At 36.0% G+C, this 22,098-nt stretch overlaps 2 protein-coding genes across 4 annotated transcripts; one reads left to right on the top strand and one right to left on the bottom strand.

Moving 5' to 3' along the window:
• Positions 1 to 200: 200 nt before the first annotated feature.
• ucp1 (uncoupling protein 1) lies at positions 201 to 10,920 on the top strand. The gene is made up of 7 exons (XM_007253702.3): positions 201 to 350; positions 1,790 to 1,923; positions 2,810 to 3,014; positions 3,576 to 3,773; positions 4,549 to 4,650; positions 8,572 to 8,752; positions 9,950 to 10,920. Exons 2-7 carry the CDS (start codon positions 1,798 to 1,800, stop codon positions 10,062 to 10,064), a joined length of 927 nt encoding a protein of 308 aa, XP_007253764.1. The 5' UTR covers positions 201 to 350; positions 1,790 to 1,797; the 3' UTR covers positions 10,065 to 10,920.
• An 830-nt stretch (positions 10,921 to 11,750) lies between these two features.
• elmod2 (ELMO/CED-12 domain containing 2) lies at positions 11,751 to 21,522 on the bottom strand. Of its 3 annotated transcripts, none has more exons than XM_049481151.1 (9): positions 21,443 to 21,522; positions 18,236 to 18,383; positions 17,340 to 17,368; positions 17,140 to 17,237; positions 16,355 to 16,484; positions 15,930 to 16,063; positions 15,388 to 15,456; positions 14,521 to 14,654; positions 11,751 to 12,860 (listed from the first exon to the last, which is right to left on the bottom strand). In XM_049481151.1, the coding sequence occupies exons 2-9, from the start codon at positions 18,381 to 18,383 to the stop codon at positions 12,703 to 12,705; spliced, it is 900 nt and encodes a 299-aa protein (XP_049337108.1). In that variant the 5' UTR covers positions 21,443 to 21,522; the 3' UTR covers positions 11,751 to 12,702. The 3 variants fall into 3 exon arrangements, with proteins under 3 accessions (XP_049337108.1, XP_049337109.1, XP_049337107.1); XM_049481152.1 differs by having other exon boundaries at positions 21,284 to 21,502; XM_049481150.1 differs by lacking the exon at positions 21,443 to 21,522 and adding an exon at positions 18,480 to 18,554.
• Positions 21,523 to 22,098: the final 576 nt, after the last annotated feature.

The following is a 22,098-nucleotide window of genomic DNA, read 5'->3' as shown; positions in this document are numbered from 1 at the left end:
CACTGATCTGTTCTATTCTGATATTCTGGTTGATGTTGCTGGAACATTGATGGGTTTACAGAAATACAGTGTGTGCTGTAATTCCTTACAAAATGCATAAAGATTATTTTATCTTTTGATAGTGTGTTGATCTGAGAGGGCGATGAGCTGGACATTGACCGTGTGTTTGTGGGTGGACTTTGAGTTTAACTGTGATTGCAGAAACGCCTCTCTGAGTGTCTGCAATATCATTTGCATATATAAAGAGAGGCTGATCCAATGTCTCTCCCTCAGAATCCAGTCCAGACAGCCCAGTCTGACCAGTACACCACCATCATCCAAAGGGATTATTTATCCACTGGAATAAAACAGTAAGTAATATTTGACTTAAAATTTTATTTAACTTTAAGACTATTCTGGTAAAGCAGCATTAGTTCAATAGGCCTACTAAAATACTGTCCTACATAAAGCCTTTAATTTAGAGAATTAGTATTGTACTATATGTAAATTGTGCATATAAAGCACATGTTTAAACTGTAAAGATGTTAATGTATGTTTAATGCAATGATTTCAGGAATAACCTTTCATTTTTACCATGGAAAACCTTCCAAATATTCTTCGCTTTCACTCTCATGCCTTTTTCTTTAAGAAAACTTTGTGGATTATTTTTCTAACTGGATTAAGAGTCTAAAATTATTTAAAAACTTTATAAAGGGATATTAATCAAAAATGTTTAAAAAATAATATTGTCTAGTTTTTGACTTAATCTGGGTCAAAGAAATAATTATTGTGAGAAAAAAAATGACTGTGAGTGTTCTAAATGAAACATGACTTAATAAATTGATAAAATAAATAGATCAGGTTATATATTATCGCTGTTGTGCAAAAACTTGTATCTCCATAATGACAATTTTACAAGAAAAATAGAAACACTTTCTAAAATTCAATAGAAATGAATGTAAAATGAATATATTTCATGACATTTCTATCGGTCCATTCATCATGAAATTCTAACATAATGTAAAGAGAAGCTACTATAGTCAAATTATGCCAAAATATAAAAAATGGACATACAATTAAAGATCAAGCTCAACTAATTTCTCACTTTGAATTTGGGTAAAACTCCTAAACTCTACACAACCACTGTTTTTTTTTTTCAGCTTTCTCCCTCACTATTAAAATTTAAGAATAAAAAAAAATGTCCCGCTTAAAATATATTTGCAGAGTGGTAATAAAACCCATAAAACATAAGGGGCTAATTTGATATCTAAATATCTAGATATCTATACTTGTTTTAATCACTTTTCGTATATTTCTGTTGTATTGGGTTATATTATCACAATAAAACAATTTCTTACCAAAAATACATTCAATATATATTGAAAAGTGTTTCTGTGACCTGTGGCAATAGTGTAACTAATCTTGATGCGCTATAAAACCCATTAAAAAGGTCCTAAATAGAACCATCAGTGAGAAGAACCTTCAAATCAGACAAACAACCATTTAAAGCAACCAAGAGACAATTGTGTAATGATCTTACAGAAGCATCTTAACAGACAGATTACATATTGACTGGATTTAAGATTAAAGACTATCTTTACTTACAAAGAAAGTTTTTTTTTTTTACAGGGTTCAGAGTTTAACCCTTTCAGTATCTGTAGCTCTGAGTGCAGTATTTTCTAACCCGTGTCAGAGAGTGAGCAGCCGAGAGCACACTGCTTTAAATCTGTATCTGTAAGTTGTGTCTCTGCGGTTGTTTTTAACCCCTCTCTCTCTCTCTCTCTCTCTCTCTCTCTCTCTCTCTCTGTAGGTCTGATCATGGTGGGTCTGAAGCCGTCTGAAGCTCCTCCTCCTCTGGGAGTGAAAGTACTGAGCGCAGGAACGGCCGCCTGCATTGCTGACCTGGTCACCTTCCCTCTGGACACAGCCAAAGTCAGACTACAGGTACTACACACACACACACACACACACACACACACACACATCTCTGTGCTCCACCTCTGCTTACATCCAATTATTCCTCTGAGTCTAATTACCCTACCTTCTCAGAGCTCTCACCACATTTCCACCAGTTTCTCCCCAACATAGCCCAGTCTCTCTCTTTCATTAACAAATACAGGTGCATCTAAAAAAAAAAAAATACAACTGAAAGGTTTATACTTTATTTCAGTAATTCAGTTCAAAGTGTGAAACTCATATATGATATAGATGTATTACACACAGAGTGATATATTTAAAAGCATTTATTTCTTTTATTGTTGATGATTTGGGCTTACAGCTAATAAAAACCCAAAAATCAGTGTCTCAGAAATTAGAATATTATAAAAGACCAATTGGTACTTTGGGCAGTGTGCTAAGTCCTGCTGGAAAATGAAATCCGCATCTCCATAAAAGTTGGTTCACCAGCAGATGACATGTCTCTCCAAACCATCACTGATTGGTGGAAACTTCACACTAGACCTCAAGCAGCTTGAATGGGGTGTCTCTCCACTCTTCCTCCAGACTCTGCTCCCTTGATTTACAAATGAAATGTAAAATTTGCTGATGATCAGTGATGGTTTGGAGAGACATGTCATCTGCTGGTGTTGATCCACTGTGTTTTATTATCAAGTCAAGGGCAGTGTTGTACCAGAAAATCAGCATTTACAGCACTTCATGCTTTACTCTGCTGACAACTTTTATGGAGATGCAGATTTTATTTTCCAGCAGGACTTGGCACACTGCCCACACTGACAAAAGTACCAATTGGTCTTATATCATATTCTAGGTAAAAATGTTTTTTGAGAAAGACTCACTCTGATCTGTGTTGTTATTTCTGTTGTGTGATTAGATCCAGGGGGAGAAGGCGGTGGAGGCTGCTAAGGGCATCCGTTACCGGGGCGTGTTCGGGACCATCAGCACCATGGTGCGGACAGAGGGGCCACGCTCGCTGTATAACGGCCTGGTCGCCGGCCTGCAGAGACAGATGGCCTTCGCCTCCATACGAATCGGCCTTTACGACAACGTCAAGAGCTTCTACACAAGAGGAAAAGACAGTGAGTGCTGAGTGTGACCTTAAACAGGCTTTCTGATGGTGAATATGGTGTAACACCATTGCTTTTAGTTCAAAAAGTACTGCGCAGAATGTACAAAGCCTTAAAAATCCCAGAAAAATATGTTTAAAAAAATTATTTATGTGAGCATTAAGTTTTAATGTGAGAATTAAAGATTTCTAGTCAAAAATAAATACATATGATATACTAAACATATGATATATGAAAACTACTAATTTGTTCATTTAGCTATTTCCAGATCTTTTTTTGAGGAAGCCCAGTGTTCTTTGTAGCTACAAAGTATCAGTATCAACCAATACCTGGTATCTGGTTAATCAGTGCTTTAATAGGTTAGACTGAAACAAATCTTTTTAATGAGTTTTGTATAAATCTGAAGCCAAATTAAAGACAACAACCTACTAAAACTTAGTAAACATTGCATATTTTGTATTGTTACCCCTAGTCATCAGTGTTTGAGTCGATTAGTATTGTGATAGGGAGCTTGTTAAAGGAGATGTAGCTAATATTCTGAATCCCTAATCATCCATATTTTCTGTTCCTCAGATCCTAACGTTGGTATCCGGATCCTGGCCGGCTGCACCACGGGGGCCATGGCTGTTTCCATGGCTCAGCCCACAGACGTGGTGAAGGTTCGCTTCCAGGCCCAGATGAACCTGCAGGGAGTGGCCCGCCGCTACAACGGCACCATGCAGGCATACAGACAGATCTTCCACCAGGAGGGTCTCCGGGGGCTGTGGAAAGGTCTGTGACCAAATCTGTTCTGTAGAACTGGGGGAGGACTTTTACTGTTAATTATATACAGCTCTGGAAAAAAATTAAGAGATAACTTCAGTTTCTGAATCAGATTCTCTGATTTTGCTATTTATAGGTCTATGTTTGAATAAAATTAACATGGTTGTTATTCTATAAACTACAGACAACATTTCTCCCAAATTCCAAATAAAATATTGTCATTTAGAGCATTTATTTGCAGAAAATTCAGAAATCAATATTTGGTGAAATAACCCTGGTTTTCATGCATCTTGGTATGTTCTCCTCCACCAGTCTTACACACTGCTTTTGTATAACTTTATGCCACTCCTGGTGCAAAAATTTAAGCAGTTCATCTTGGTTTGATGGCTTGTGACAATCCATCTTCCTCTTGATTATATTCCAGAGGTTTTCAATTTGGTAAAAATAAAGAAACTCATCATTTTTAAGTGGTCTCTTATTTTTTTTACAGCGCTGTATTAATATTGCATTCAAAACCCCATAGCTGTAGTTATTACAGTGCTGTCTAAATAGTAATAGTGAACACTAATATTTTGGAATTTACAAGAAAATTTTAGTTCATTTACAATTTGCAGATTGTAACAGAGAGCATAACTTAGCAAGACATTATAGAATCCCACAAGGCTCTATGATGGGACGTATAAAACTGATGTTTATCATAGTAATGCTGTTATAAAAGTGAAGAAGTGTGGGCTACAGGCTCTAAGGGGTTAATAATGCATTAATTAAATGTATTGTCTTGCAGGAACGCTACCCAACATCACAAGGAACGCCTTGGTCAACTGCACAGAGCTGGTCTCATACGATCTCATCAAAGAAGCCATTCTCAAACATAAGCTGTTGTCAGGTTTGTTAATTTGTTTCATCGTTTAAAAGAAATACAACCAATCAGTGAACACTAGCAATGCTAGCATGTTGGATCAGCACCAGCAAAGACAGCACAAAGTATACATTCCAGTCTAGACCAGATTAATGGGGTAAAATCCAGCAGTGGAGTCAGATGAAGGTTAACCCTGATTGGTCAAGCCTTCACACACACCCCTACTGTTGAGTCATGATTGCAGATAAGAACTGTTAGCACAGGAATTTTCCAATACAGAGCACAGGCCATTGTTACTGTCTTTTACTGCCTCCTGATATTAATGGATTACAGACTATTAATGACAGATAACATGGCCCAGAGTGCAGAATACAGGTTAATCAGTCAACAACCAAACCTTGGTGATAAGTACTGTAATAATACTGTACATTATGACAGAGAATGACTTAGAGAAGCATCAATATAAAGACATAGTCTTGGAGTAATAGTAGTAGCAATAGGTTTTACCTTACTTTTTAGGATAAAAGAAAATGTCATTTTTATTGGTAGATGATGATTTATAACCATAACCTAGGTTTAACCCCTTTGTTGATCATACTCATTATCATAAACTTGTTTGGAACCTTAATCTTAGTCATAAAACAAATCTCGGTCATTAATCTTTATCCTAACTTTAACCCCGGTCATAACTGTAGTCCTAATCTTTGTTCTTACCCAAACCTAACCTTGGTCAAGACCCTATCTCTTACCCTAAACTTGCTTATAATCCCAACCTTGATCTTAACTCTGACCTTAACTTTAGTCCCAACCCTAAAACAATCTTGGTTATACTTTTACTTTGTTCATTACCCTAATCTCTGTCTAAACTTTAGCCCTAACCCTAACAACTGTAACCCTAACTTTGGTCAAGACCGTAACACAAGCCTTGCTCATAACCATAATGTTAACCTTAGTCATACCCCATATTTTGATCATAACCTTGGATTAATCCAAACACTACAGAGAATCAGATTGTTTAAATTCTAAAATCTACAGATCATTTATAACCAGATAGCCTAAAAACTGTAACCCTCACTTTGGTCCAAACCTTTACTCTAACCCTAACAACTGTAACCCTAACCTTGGTCAAGACCGTAACACAGGGGTCTCAAAGTAGCGACGCGGTTTCATACGGCCCCTCACGGGTTAACAAAATAAACATACATCTGGCCCGCAATTCAATTTAATTATTTATGCTTTATTATGTTCGTTTTCATATTTTATCTTAACTTGTATTTTGGTGTGTGTGTGGTTTTTGTTTTTTGCTTACGCTGCGTTGCCTGCTTTAGTAGTCTTCAGTAGCCTTCAACAGTCTAACCTTGCGGCCGTGGTGTGTCCACTAAACTCCGTAGTTATAAACATCCTGAGGTTAGCAGCGCGCTAACTGACCTGTTTATAATGTAATCCCAGCAGTGCCTCCGTGACGCTGCTCTAAACTGCTGCTGTTAGCTGCTTGGGCTGAAATATGAACTGTAGAGAGCTGTATTATCCGGTTAGTGGGGTTATTTTATTTCATACACAGAAGAACTTACAAATTTTTAAAAACGCTCCAGACAGGCTCAGCTGAGTCCTGTAGCCCGTGGCTGGGCTGCAGCTCTGACTAAGCAAAGACTGCGGGCTTGTGGTGCTGCAGCTGCAGCTCCGACTAGTGGTTGGATGAGGAACTGCTAAATCTGAGGAAATGCTAAATCTGTCACAGCTCACAATTTTTGATTTTATATTTATTAAGCCTTATTTCAGTATCAAACGTTTTGATCAAAGTTAATATAACTTATAAATTAAAAGGATTTATGTTAATAGAGCAACAAGCAACCATTTTTCCATGCAACTGTAATATTTGATTGAATAAATAGTATATTGAGAGTTATTTAACATTAAGGAGTAATTACATTCATTTTGTATTACATCTGTTTACATTTTCTTATATTTATAAATTACATCTGGCCCTCAGAGGACAGCCAATATGCCAATGTGGCCCTCGGCAAAAATGAGTTTGAGACCCCTGCCGTAACACAAGCCTTGCTCATAATAATGTTAACCTTAGTCATACCCCATATTTTGATCATAACCTTGAATTAATCCAAACACTACAGATAATCAGATTGTTTAAATTCTAGAATCTACAGATAATTTATAGTCAGATAGCATAAAAACTGTAAGCCTTTGGTCCAAACCTTTGCTCTAACCCTAACAACTGTAACCCTAACTTTGGTCAAGACCGTAACACAAGCCTCGGTTGTAACCATAACATAACCGTAACACTAACCTTCTTCATAACTGTTACTCTAACCCTAAACTTGCTTATAACCCCAATCTTAATCTTAACTCTGACTCTAACTTTAGTCCCAACCATATTTTTTTCCTAATTTTAATTTTTGGTCATAACTTTAATCTAGTTCATTACCCTAATCTTTGTCCAAACCATAATCATACCCCTAACCTTGGTCAAGATCATAAATCAAGCCTTGCTCATAAACATAATGCTAATTTTAGTCATAACTCATATTTTGATCATAACCTTGGACAAAATCCAAACACTACAGAGAATCAGATTATTTACATTTTAAAATCTACAGATAATTTATAACCAGATAGCCTAAAACTGTAACCCTCACTTTGGTCCAAACCTTTGCTCTAACCCTAAAAACTGTAATCCTAACCTTGGTCAAGACATTAATACAAGCCTTGGTCATAACCATAACTCTAACCTTGTTCATAACTGTTACTCTAACCCTAAGCTTGTTTAAAACCCCAACCTTGTTCCTAACTCTGACCCTAACTTTAGTCCCAACAATAAAAATAACCTTGGTTATAACCCATTTTTTTTGGTCATAACCTAACTTTGTTCATTACCCTAATCTCTGTCTAAACCTCAAAGCCCTAACCCGAACAACTGTAACCCTATTCTTGGTCAAAATCATAACCCTAACCTTGTTTAAGATCGTAACAAAAGCCTTGGTCATAAGCGTAACGCTAATCTTAGTCATAACCCATATTTTGATCATAACCTTGGACATAATCCTACAGAGACACTGCAGAGAGTCAGATTATGTAAAATCGAAAATCTACAGATCAGCCTAAAAACTGTAACCCTCACTTTGGTCAAGACCATAACCATAACCTTGTTCATAATCATAACTCTAACCTTGTTCATAACTGTTACCCTAACCCTCTGTTTTTGCTTAGAACCCCAACCTTGATCTTAACTCTGACCCTAACTTTAGTTCCCAACCCTAAAAATATTTTTGGTAATAGCCCCAATTTATTAGTCATAATCTTAATCTTTTTCATTACCCTAAACTCTGTCTAAACTTTAGCCCTAACCCTAACCTGAGTCCTAATCATAAAACTAATCTTAGTCATAACCTATATTTTGATCATAACCTTGGAAAAAAAGTCCAAAAACTACAGTGAATCCAATTGTTTTAAATCTAAAATCCACACATAATGTATAACCAGATCATTTAAAGCCAACAATTAAAAACTAAACAATCCTGAATTGACTGTATCTAGGGATGAATTTGGAGAAAACACATGCAATGTTGCTGTGACTTCAGTTGCTTAATAAGTGTGTTTTCTAAGAAGCAGCTCCAGTTTTCAGAATCAAAGGTACAATTACTCAGCACTCTTTTCCAGAGTGTGTGTGTGTGTGTGTGTGCCCGGCCTTGCTGACTGCAGGGCCAAAGGTGTGAGGAGAGTGGGGAAACAGCTGACAGAGTAACCTGTGTAATCTGGATCTGATTACGCTGTTGCACAACCTGTTACAGACTGTTATACGACATGTGGAAATCCCACTCAGGCTGTTCTAATCGCTTTTATTACCCATAAACTCCTGAAAAGAGCACAGAAAAGCCCAGTTTCTCAGTCTGCTGATCTTCACACCGTGTGCTCTTCACTGCTGTTCCACAGATAACCTGCCCTGCCACTTCGTCTCTGCGTTCGGCGCCGGCTTCATCACCACAGTCATCGCCTCTCCAGTGGACGTGGTGAAGACGCGCTACATGAACTCTCCTCCCGGCCAATACAAGAGCGCCATCAACTGCGCCTGGACCATGATGACCAAAGAAGGACCCACAGCTTTCTACAAAGGGTAAAAAAACACCAGTCAAATACTAATGCAATTTTTCAGAACATCACAGCACACAGTGAACACATACTCTATGATCCACTTTCTCAAACAGGGATCAATTCAAGTCCTGGATAACAGCATTCTAAATATAGAATTTCCATTAAAAGAAAAAGATTTAGTCCATTTAATCTGAGAATCCAACCCATAATGTCCAAATTCATTCAGCTACTTTAACCCTGTAGCCTACACTTCTGCACTTTAATAACAGCATTACTCCTATAATTAACATCAATTTCACAGGTCCTTATATAGAACCTGGTGAGACACCACAAGTTGTGTTACCCCTTTCAGACCCTGCATCCATTACAATGGATGTATGTATTATGTATTTTCTTTATTATTTTTAAATGTTTTGTTGCACATAACTCTGACAGCTGTTGCCCATCAGAATAAACCAGCTAATGAACTAGTTTATAAACCAATGAAACAGTAACTTGGCCACACCCACTGCAATAATACTGGAAAAACAGTAGTACTAGAGCCATTGAGACGAAGTAACAGCTAATCTTTACACATTTAATGTGTAATTTAATGCGTTTTAATTATAATTTGTTTTACTGTTTAGGGATGATTTATGAGTCTTCATTTCTGTGCATTACAGACAGAAAACAGCGTTCTTAATTTTTTTTTTTCCATGACTAGAGCTAATTTGATAATTCAGGTCTGAAAGGGTTAAACCAAACTGTTAGAAGAAATTTACAATTTAAAACTGAATAATACATATATGATTGATTTCTCAAGCACAATTGGACTTGCTCTCTCTGGGGGAGTGCTTGCTTTCCCCTCATCACTCCTAGGGTGATTTATCAAATCCAAGTCGCTGCCCTTTCCTCTTGAGTGTGCTGTTTGAAAACAGGCTGGCTTCACATGTATCAGAGGAGGCATGTGCTAGTCTTCACCCTCCCGGTGTTGGGGCATCACCAGTGATGGGGGAGTTCTCAAGAGTGGGTTGGGTAATTGGGGGAAAATAGGATAAAATTTAGAAATGAAATTGTAGAAGAAAAAAAAAATGGATACTTTTACAGATACATTTTAAAACCTGTACTAATAAACATTAACATTGCTTATAGCACATCTATCTCAGATCAGAGAATTGTATAGTGTGTGCTGATTGTGAATATCTTACTTATATGTGTGTGTCTGTCTGTCTCTCTGCAGGTTTGTACCGTCCTTCCTCAGACTGGGCTCCTGGAACGTCGTCATGTTTGTGTCATTTGAGCAGCTGAAGAGAGCGATGATGGTCTCCAGGAAAAAGATGGAAGCCACCATGTAGACAGATAAAGGAACTGTAATTCTGCCCCCATTTTGAACCTATGGACTCACAGAGAAAGCAGACGTTTTGAGCTTCTTGAGAGGAAAGTGATGGTGGACAAAGTCTGGTGGTTAAAAAATGTTAATTTATTGTAAGGTACTTTAAAGGAAAAGATGAGGAACACACAACCTGGGCTTTAGCTTGTTTAGCAGCATTGTGATGCAGTGTAAGCTTCAGCATTGCCAGGTCGTGTAAACGGCTCAATTAGCACGATCAGATCTTTTAGATCATATCATGCTTTCTACATCAGGAGTCCGAGAGTGAATTGTGAGTTTTGGAAACAGTGTTTGCTGTCAGCTGCAGCCGGCAGATGGTGAAAAGCCACTTTCTGCACTTTAATCTTCCCTCTGTGCTACATGCAGATAGATGTACATAGTGGCTTTTCACAGAATGAGAATGTTGCTTTTATAATTATGAATATTAATTAACTTGGTCACACTTTATTTTGGTGGTCTCCTACAACTCCTGCAATACAAATGCTGGAAACTGTTAAAACCACCTGGTTGAAGTTAACTTATTTAAATGTACTGATATTGAAAAACAGAGTGAACATCTACAGAGAACATCAAAATGAAGTGTTACCATTAATTTATTTAAAATGTTAATCCTTTGTTTAAAAAGGGAACCCTTATCCAGGGTAAAACTATGTTTTTGTACTTTATTTCTCCCTGAATCTCTCTGTTTACTGTATGACGCTGTACTGTGACAGAGTGACTGCTCGAGTGCTGTAAACATACAGGAGCAATGTGCAAGGACACATCCTGCACCACGACACACATCAAAGGTCCATTTCTAAAATAAATATATATTTAAGTAACTTTCTGTCTGTGCTGTTTATTGTGATCATACCTTAAACAAAAAAAGTTTAAGAGACCACTTCAGTTTCTAAATCAGTTTCTCTAATTTTCCTATTTATAGGTATATGTTGGAGTAAAATGAAAATTGTTGTTTTATTCTTTAAATTACAAACATTTCCCCCATATTCCAAATAAAAATATTGTCATTTAGAGCATTTATTTGCAGAAATGGAGAATAAGATGCAGAGCTTTCAGACCTCAAATAATGCAAAGAAAACAAGTTCATATTCATGAAGTTTTAAAAGATCAGAAATCAATATTTGGCGGAATAACCCTGTTTTTTTTAATCACAGTTTTCATGCATCTTGGCATGTCCTCCTCCACCAGACTTACACACTGCTTTTGGATAACTTTTAGCCACTCCTGGATAAAAAATTGGTTCAGCTTGGTTTGATGGCTTGTGATCATCCATCTTCCTCTTGATTATATTCCAGATGTTTTCAATTTGGCAAAATCAAAGAAACTCATTTTTCAGTGGTCTAATTTTTTTCCCAGAACTGTATATGTTATATATATGCATATATATATGCAAAAGTGATTTTTTTCAAGCCATGTACTGTTTTTCATTGGTTTAGTTACTGCTTACACCTGCTGAGAGGTCGGTGCAATTATTTAATAGCTATTAGCTTCTGCGTATATCCTAGATTGTGTAGTGCAACCCATTTAGATTTAGTAAGGCATAAATCTATATTTAGTAAACACTTAACCAACTTAAGCACAACTGGTGCAATCATCCCCTGTTCTTCAGTGTACATGAATTATAAATAAGCATTTAATAAGAAACCTGAACTTGTGAAAACCACTGGTGCAATTTATTAATTTTTGCCAGGCATCCAACTGTACAAAACCAAAGTAATTAATGGAAGTAGAACTACAAAATGGTCCTGTAAACTGTATAAATAAGACAACAATGGTACATAAATCACACTGCAGGAAAATAGTATATTCATGTACTTCGTTGTTTGTTTATTCTTAACAGAAATACTTGTACCGTAAAAGTATTTCACTGCTTATATAACACACAAACTACAGTTACACATACAGTAACCATTCATGTCACAAGGCGATGGGGCCATTTAAAGTACATTCCTTTAAGTGTACTTAAAGTCAGGGTGAAATTCGCAAATTAAAGCATTAAAACATGCAAAAGGGTCAAATTGTCTGTATGTGCAAGACAATTTAGCTCAAGAAAAAAAAAATATATAATTTTATCTCCCTGTGTGGACACAAATATCAAATTCCTGAGATGATCCAAGAACACAAAAGTAAACCGGAAACAGGAATCATAAATACATGCAACCAAAACTTCAAGAATGGAGTGAATTCCAGTCTAGCTAACAGCTAGTTTTACATATTAGTTCCACATCTTAATATTTCTATTAGTAACAGGAGTGAGTAGGTCCTGTTTCTGACCACACAATCCATACCTTCCAGAGGCACTTTCTCCAGACAAGGTTTAGGCCTAGTCTTTGACTACACAGCATTTAAATCAATGGAGAATTTACACTTAAATGAAAACTTAGTCTAATACTAGAACTAATCCCTGTCTGAGAAACTGCCCCCTAAAGTACCGTGTTCAGGAATGATCACTGAGGCTCAGTGGTTTTATAAAATTAGTGTTAATTTGTTTAAAAATAGGAATCATGGGAGAGAGATTTCCTTAAAAAAGGTATCTTCTTTTGGATAAGTAAAACAACAAAAACTGTTCAAAAACATTTTGGGATCCTTTTGGGCAATTCTGCTCAGTTTTTAGCGTCCAGCTTCAAGATAAGAGCGACCTCCGGCTCCTGAAGATACACCTTCACCTTGTCGTGGAACTTCTCTCTGTAGGTGTTGAACTCCATGATGCTCTCAGGCTCCTCGTCCACCCAGAATTTATTGAACTCGTATGCCAAGTAACCTGAAAAAAAGAGCCCACAGAGATTTAGATTAGATCAATACAGTTTACCTTAGAATTTCCATTACTCTCAGAATGAGAATACTAATTAATCCTAATTTTCACTGTAAATTAGCTAAATGACTTTAGCAGCATGTTTGCAATGGGAAATCACCACTCAACTCAACTCAACTTTATTTATAGAGCACTTTAAAAACAACAACAGCTGCAACAAAGTGCTGTACATAGCAAATTATAGGATAAAACAAAATACTAGAAACAATAAGACAAATTAAAATATAGGTATCAATAAAAAATAGTTTTAGATAAATCTATGAGCTCAGTAAAGTAAAAGTTAAACAAAATAAAATAATAAAAACAGAAATAAAATAAATAAAACAAGAACAAGTCTTAAATTTGGTTAAAAGCCAAGGAATAAAAATGAGTCTTTAGCCTGGTTTTAAACGTGGACAGTGACGGGGCTTGTCTGACATAAAGTGGTAAGCTATTACACAGTTTGGGAGCCGCAACTTAAAAATCTCTATCCCCTCTAAGCTTGCGCTTTGACCTCGGCACCTCCAGGAGCAGCTGATCAGTTGACCTAAGGCACTGAGCGAGGACATTTAAAGATTTAAAACCAAATAAAAGAATCTTAAACTGAACTCTAAAATGCACAGGCAGCCAGTGGAGGGAGGCCAGAATGGGAGTAATGTGCTCTCTCTTGAGTGAACCTGTTAAAAGTCAGGCAGCAGCATTTTGCACTAACTGAAGGCGTTTAAGGGAGGAGTGATTTACTCCAAAATATAGTGCATTACAGTAGTCCAGCCAGGATGTGATTTAATAAAACACTTTAGTACCAATTCAAATGTAAATTAAGACCATCATTGTGGGGGTACTAAAACACTACTAAAGGGAATTCATGCCCCTTTTGAATACATGTAAGAAAGGGAAAATGCTCGGCTGGTGTTGCATCACAAACTCTCAAAAATTAGCTATTAGTTCATGTTCACATGTAGGAGTAAATATATTTAGTTTTAATTGTCAGGTATAGTCAGTAAATTTATATTGGACTGCCAAAAGTCCCACAATTCAATTCAAACAGGACTAAATGTACTGATTAAATAAATTACTTGTTAAGGGGGATACCAAAAAGAAACAAACGCAATTAAACAAAAGTTAGTCTGCTGGTAACACACTAAGCCCCTTTCTACATATCTAAAAACTCAATACACAAGATATATTTCTATAAACTTTGTTTTAATAATTGAGTCATTTGTATTATTATACATCAATATATGTATTGATTGACATTTATATTTTAGTTTAATATACCGTAGTCACAACATTTTGTAATTTTACCTGATATTATTAATTGATTTGCTCTTTTTACAGTTTTACACTAAAACTTACATAACAATAATAATCAAACACTCAAGTGAAAGTGCCTGTATGAAAGTAGCCTTAAATATCTTTTCACCCAGTTTGAGCAACACAGGTTTATTTTAAATGCTGAGTAAACAACTGTAAATGTAAATGCTTCTTAGGGACATGCAGACACCCTGTAAAACAATCATTTCTAGAAATCTAAGTGGCTGTGCCAGCAGCTGGGTTGTACAGTTGCCATAAACAGGGTTGAAGCAACCAGTGTTAGTGTTGGGGATTAAAGCTTAAAAAGCTGACTCACAGTAAAGCTGGTGGAAGTTCTGCATTTCAGGTTTTCCAGCCACAGTGTTGTAGAAATGAGTCTTCAGAGCTCCGCTCCTCAGTAAACTGTAGGCCATCTCCGTCAGATTAATGCCCACTATGGCATAAGAGTACCTGCATTGAAAAGCACATCCACAGTTATTCTAACTAACAGTTTTAATAATTAGAGGTGGGAATCACAGGGCATCTCACAATACAATATTTCCACGATACCTGGCTTCGTATAATTGTGAAAGTAAGATACAGTGATTCTGCAATAGAGCTGCATAATTTGGGCAAAATAACTAATTGCGATTTTTTCATAGAATATTGCAATTTAAATTGTGATTATTTTTTTATTCATTAAACCCTAAACTTGTATCAGTGGTTAACAAATCCATCAAATATAATTAAAAACTTCTTTCCAAATAATTTTTTTCCAGGGTTCTCAGATTAAATGCAGATTAATTATTTCAATTTATGGGTGTAATCCACTGGTTTGTGTTAAGTGTATTTTCACCACCCCCACCCCCGGAAAAACTGCTAAACGAGTAAATACATATAAAGATGCATGGATGTGAATGTTCTACAAATGTAATATAAACATAACAGATTATTAGATTATTTCTTTTTTGTAAGCATGCTTGACTAATTTGGCTTTTGCTGATTTATTATATAATATTGCCAAGAAGCATTGTTAAAGCAAAGAAATAATCTTCCAAACACAAATGTCTTTACTTTTTGTGCTATGTTTATACATATCCAAATGTAATTTATTTTAAAGTAAAACAGAATTGGGAAAAACTGAGTTCACAGGGTCCTACTTGTTGCCATGTATAATCAGAATATGCAAGTTTAAATTGCTTACCCCAGCTTTGGATGGTTTGCGTGTGACAGAACTTGTCGTGCAGCGTCAGTGTAGTTCTCACTAAAAAACCTTTTCCAAAAAAAAAAAAATAATAAATAAATAAAAGGAACAAAATTCCAATTAATCACAATGTTGTTAACATAATGCTTCAGTATAAAGTATATTATATATAAAATACACTGCACATTTGAAATTTTGGTACCATTTTACTTGGTTGGTCAATTGTGAATGTCCTATAGATTCTTAACTAACATCCAACTACATGTCCCTAAAATACAATTGAATTCTTAGTGGAATGTAAATGATTCTCTTTAATCGTTAAGAGTTAGTTTTTGTCAGATTTAAGTTTTAGGTTAATGTTAAACTTACACTTAATAGATATTCGTTTTAATATTAGTTAAATGTTAGGTGAGCATCTCTGAGGCATCTATAATGGACCATCCAAGTAAAGTGATTTAATATTTTTTATTCTTACTTTTAGCTTCCCACCTTAAAAATCTCCCACACAGAACTTTAATCAAAGATTATTAGTAATCCCTTACACCAGGTTTACCAGGCCGAGCATGCCCATTCCCCTGAAGTCAGTCTTTGGGTCGTCCCCTTGAAACCCAATGTTGCCCCACTGCTTAGTGATCCGAGATTCCAGCTTTTCTGATGGCATCAGCAGGTCCCACAACTATACAACAAAAAACGGCAAACGGCCATGTTAACAGTCTGTATTTTGTTTATTTGGGTTTATTTTCACATGGCTGGTACATAAAAATAGCCTTTCTTCACTTGATCAACCTGGCCACCAAGACAATGCATGATTCCTCTGTAAATAACCCCTTCAGAATGATCATGCGGGGTACAGCAGGTATTCACACTAATCAGATCTATGTCTAGAGTAAATCTATAATGATCTCACTATTTTTTGTAACAGTGATGGATTTGAATGCAGGCAAAGGTGCATTCGAACAAAACTCACATTGAGAAGCATTTTCTCATGGTCTTCATTTTCGGAGTCAAACACCTCTTTTCTCAGATCTTCAACAGCAGCAAACAGGGTGTTATAACCACTTATTTGCAACAGGCACTGCTGAAGATTCACCTTAAACCTATGGGATTAAATACTCATCAGTTAATTCACAGGAGACTCAAGAATACCCTTAAAAAAACTAGAAATACAAGAATGGGGCTTTTTTTTACCAACTGTTCTTAAAGCTGCAGTCTTTTAATATGTTTATGTTAAATTAAAAGCAGTAGTATTCCTGACTTCAGAGGTAGCAAAATATTTTAACAAAAGCAGAATATTTACACCCTAAAACAGGGTGCCTCTTAGGTCTACCTTGGGTAGTTTCTGGCCATTTTAGCTTTTGCTGGTTACCTGAGCTAATTGCACTGATACTGGAGCTACTACAAGCAAAGAGATATCAGAACTGTAATCTCAGTCTTGATTTGCTAATCATTTAAACTAAAAAAACATGGCAAAAAAAAAGAAAATAGAAAGCAAAAGAATTCTCGCCATAATCACCAGATTCATTGACTTAGAATTAAGGCATCACTACGATGCCCGCTTTAAAAGTACTTTTCAGCATTACTGGTGAAAATACACTCTCACAAACTTTACAGATACATTACACTGCCTGCTACTAGACAAGTGTGTATATTTTTTTATTTCAGTATACTGAAAATCTTCAGTTTTTTGCTGCAACTTTTCACCTATTATGAACTTTTTGCTTAATGAACAACAACGATTTGATTCACACTTACATAGGATCCTTCTGTTCACTGATATTCTTGTGTCTCATGATTTGTGCCACGCAGTCCACCACATCCTCCTCCTTCACATTTACAGCGTCTTGCAACACCTAAGCAAAACGTAAAAAGCACAGAAACACTCATCAGAATCTAATGAAGATAAGTGACATTTACTCAGTGATCTATTTCAGTGAACAGTGTCTGTTTCTTACCTTGTTTTTAGATGATTTCAGGGAGTACTCTGGAATGAAGACAATACAATACAGACATGTAAGAAATTCTGAAAATATTACAGATCATCCACGTTTCAGTTAAGTTCTGCAGTGGCAAGTTCCACTTTTTACATCTAAAACTGTAATCAGAGATCACAATGCTTACTCCAAACTTCCAGGATTAGGCTTGATTTTTAAATTTCACTGCTATTTCATTAGACCAGTATTTCTCAATTCTAATCTTAAATGCACAATATTAATATCATATTTAAACCATTTCATTCCTCTGATATACTGTAATTATAATACAATAGCATAACAATGCAGTTGCTTTTTAAAGAACAATAGAGTGTGCAGATCTGTGCTCAAAGGTAAGTGTGAAACTTCAGAAAAATCTTGTGTATCTTGTAAATCCTGTATAGCTGTAATATAGGCTTCAATATAAAATTTTGAATTTAAAAGAAAACACATTGAAAAAAATAAAAAGGTGTGTCCAAACATTGTAAAAAAAAAAACCTAAAAACTAATTTGTAATTAGTAATAGTCAGATAAATATATATCATATAAATATTTTTCCTTCATCTACTGCAATCCGCAATGTGTGAATGAAGTCACAGTTGTTGAAGCATTGATCATTGCATGACTGTCTAAAATACTTTTATTTATGTGAACAAACATACAAATAAACAAAATAGACAATATTACCATTATCAAATATAATTAAGATCATGTCCATTTATTGTACAATAAATCAATAATGTAATTATTGTAACAGGCTTACATTAAAGTATGTGCGTCCAGGACAAAGATTCAGACACCCCGCATTAGACTGTGTTATCTAAATTATGACACAAATCTCAATAAAGTCAAAATAATGATCTTATTACAATTCTTACCTATCTGGCTCGTCCTCAGAGCTCCTTGCTTGTATCCAGCGCATATCCTCTGCAGTTCACATTTTCCTGTGATGTGTCTGAGAAACCATTTGAGCCAGAACCGAAGGAAGGATGAGTAGAAGTACTGCCAGATACACCCCAACATCATCTGCAGGACAGAAAAGCAAGGAGCATCAGTCATGAACAACAAAGTATTTTACAGTCACATTCATTCTTCATCACTTCTCAAGACAGATCTACATACACATGTTGGGCAGTGTTCTTTCTTTGCCTTTGCAGGGCAGGAGACAATAAAAGCATCCATTCCATACTACTCTGAACTAGACTAAATGACTTCAAATTTTAACATAGTGCCATGGGCTTTAACTGAACAGATAAGAAGACGATGTATCTCTATCTGTTTGCTGATGTCCACAATCTCTACCCAATCAGGAACAAACTGTCTGAAACTGGAGAAAGTGGAATGCTAAGAATGATGGGTTTAAAACAAGCTTAAATGTATCTTCATCAAGTCAATCATTAGTTCAGTCTAGCAGGTTAAGTGTAATTTAAATGGGACATGACATGAGTCACATGAGACATGAGTTACAATTGTATTAACTTCAATTTAACATACTTATTTAGGCTCTAGACAGTTGAAGAATTAACAACCGCTACCATAAAATTGTATTCATGTAAACAATCAAAAATAGTATTGTTTTAGAGATTAACAGGATTAAAAGTGCTGTTTTGTCTCCTTTCACAGAAGCTCTTACGTTTGGCTGCCACTAAGACTAGGGATATAATTGAAAAGCTTAAAGGAGAACTCCTGTGTAAAACTGACTTTGGGTGTAGTAAAAAATGTTAAAGAATACTAAATGAAAGTTAGGTTACGATAGGGGTTGTAAACAGTGTTTTTTAATAAGGTCCTTGTGTACTTTTAAAATTGTTTTAAATGTGAGGGCTTTACAAATTCTTCCAATAAGGTGTGGAGCTACTTTGAGCTTAGAAAAACAGTGTAAAAAGTGATTTATCTGCAGGGGAAAAATATGCCCCATATCATGCATTCTAAAGCATGTTTGGAGAAACTGCAAAATAATGACTGGATCTCAGAAGGCTACAGGAGAACTAAGATGGGCTATTCAACAAAGCTTAGTATTCCATCATGTTTTACTACAGAGAAAAGTCAGTTTTACACCAGAGCTCTCCTTTAAATCTTGTTATGCTTATGAGAAATGAATACAATACAATTCAGTTAAGGCAGTTTACCAGACAGGGATTAAGCCTAGTCTTGGACTAGACATTGAAAGTAAAATATAGTCTCAGACTAAGCTTAATCCTTGTCCAGGAAACTAACCCATGATTTTAAAGTAACAGTTTTTCATTTGTAACATCATAACTATAGCATAACTGTATATTTAATTAGTGAATATCAAATGTGTATCTAAATAATATTGTTAATAAATAAAAAGTATTACTGATATTTTACTGCACTGGATTATGTTGTTTGAGATGGTGAGATAAAATTGTCATGTTGCTCCATTAATTACAATGCTTTTATGTCAAACTTTGCACAAGACTGTAATTAATAAATCAAGTGTATTTTCTCAAGAATCCATATAATTTCCACTTAATTGACCAACGTACACTCTTTATTGGAATTAAATCACACATAGATGCTAACCTGTATAAGACTTGTTGTAAATTTTTAATATAACAATATTTACAATATATTGTAGGAGACGAGAATGAGCATCTGAGGCAATACTGTGGAAATGTTCTGCCCGTTTATCTGGTCAGAGAGCATTTAAGTAATCTAAAAACACTCTCACTTTTAGATACACAAATCTCATCCAACATGCTTTATCTAATCAGCCCTTCTGTTAAAGTAAATCATATGAGCTTCCGGTGAAAATGAAATAATCCATACAGTGTCTAAAGAGTCCACAGAGGAAATCAGCACCCAAACATGATTAAATCTGGATAAGATCAAGCCACATAAAAATGCAAGTGTAAATTCACCCAAAACACATTTACAGATTTAAATCTTTAGGAGGTGGCCCAAGACAGGTTTGAGCCACAGTACAAAAATAAAGATTTCTTCGCACGGCTAACGCTATGCCTCTATCACTAGCATTTAAAGTATGTTGGGAAGCTGACTGAACTGGAGATGTTTTGTTAAGAAAAAGAATACAAAATCCCTTCAACCAGAAGACAGACTCTTATTGGAAGCTATAGGAAGCTATTTCTGCAAAAGAGGAATTTACTATTTATTGATGTAATTATTCTGATGTGGTGCCCAAATTTATGCACTTGCCTAGTTTTGTTTAATGAATTATTGCCCACTTTCTATTAATCCTATAAGCTTTATTTCACTTCTTGAAAATCACAGTGTTCGTCTGTTATTTGATATATGTAACTGAAATTGCTGATTCGAACAACCAGTGACTTGTAAAGTAAAATCATGAAACTTATCATGGGTGTCCAGACTTTTTTATATCACTGTATAAAATCACTGCATTTATTGTAGGGTTCTAGTTCTGTTCCCACTTTATGTTGTCTGTATTTTACTATATGTCCCATTTTGCTCCATGTTGGACCTGGAGGACTGTAGCTTATTTTGTTGCACTGTGTAAGTTAACGTTACATGTACTCAGATGGAATGACAATAGAAGCCTCTTGACTAACAAATTAGTATTAATTATTTATTATTCAGGGGTTTCCAAACCAGTCCTATTCTAGATAACGTTAATGAAACGAGCCTTTAGGACCATAGTTAACCTAACGTACCAGGGTCTTTTTTCTCTAGAGACTCTATTTTTGAGAAAATTAAATATACGTTAACAAATAAACAATCATCCTCCAAACTTCAGAGGTTGAATAGTATTATAAACATCAACTTAAGCATCATATTTATGTCAACTAGTGACAAAATTATTAATAGTATTATTCATTGGTTAAAAATCCCCACTGACTCACACAGGTTGTTGTTATTACTCAGAACAGTTAGCTCTGGGTCAGTTAGCGGCTGTTAGCACCGTTAGCTTAGTCTGCTAAAGTCTCATTTACCCCAAACAGAGAGAAAATTCGCCGTTATGTCCGCCAGGCCACGGCTCCTCTACCGCAGGACGAGCACTGTCCGCAGAGCTGCGGGTCGGTTTCAGTCTGGCCGCTGTGTTTTTATAGAAAAGCTGCTGTTTGTTTGTTAGCGTTAGCAAAGCTAGTTACCTCAGGTCGAAGCTAAGCGGCTAACCGTGTTGCGCCAACTGTCGTCTGGGTCACAGTCTGACTCCCGGAGTATACTGCGCATGCGCAGAGCGGAGGGGTGCAGGATTAAGCCAGGGCCACGAGAGAGCAGAAACGCACCACAAATACAATCATGAAAAAAACTGAATACAGCTCAATACAAACACTGCAGAATTATACTCTTATAGCATCTACTAAAAATATAATTTAATAAGAATATAGTTAGCAAACTAAGAATCCCAGAGCTAAGAACTAAGAATGCCAGAACTGTTAAAGTTCTCTATGTTCTCTAGTTTTACCCAATGCATACAAAGCAATGGATGCCAGTGTTCCAGGGTGCCTCTGTGTCTATGTTACCTTCTGGCTCTCTCCTTTTAGTTTTCTTTTCATCTGTCTGGCCAGACTGGCGGAAGTCTGACTAGAGGAGGATTGGTCCCCCTTTATATATTAGCTTTGATATAGACAGATTTCTCAAGTCTCTCAGAAGCTTTCTGATAACCGCAAGTCAGATAAAATCTCCTGGAATCTAGAACAAGGTCCAGTTCTGGGGGTACCTCCCTGAAATAAATTTTGCAACTTGGCATGTCTGTATAAAGCCCAAAAAATCCAGCCCAGCACGGTCATTATGAGCCCGAGTC

This window comes from Astyanax mexicanus, chromosome 7 (genome assembly GCF_023375975.1).
Source record: "Astyanax mexicanus isolate ESR-SI-001 chromosome 7, AstMex3_surface, whole genome shotgun sequence".
Lineage (NCBI taxonomy): Eukaryota > Metazoa > Chordata > Actinopteri > Characiformes > Acestrorhamphidae > Astyanax > Astyanax mexicanus.
Note: the sequence above shows the minus strand (reverse complement) of the source record. Positions and strands in the feature narration are given on the sequence as shown.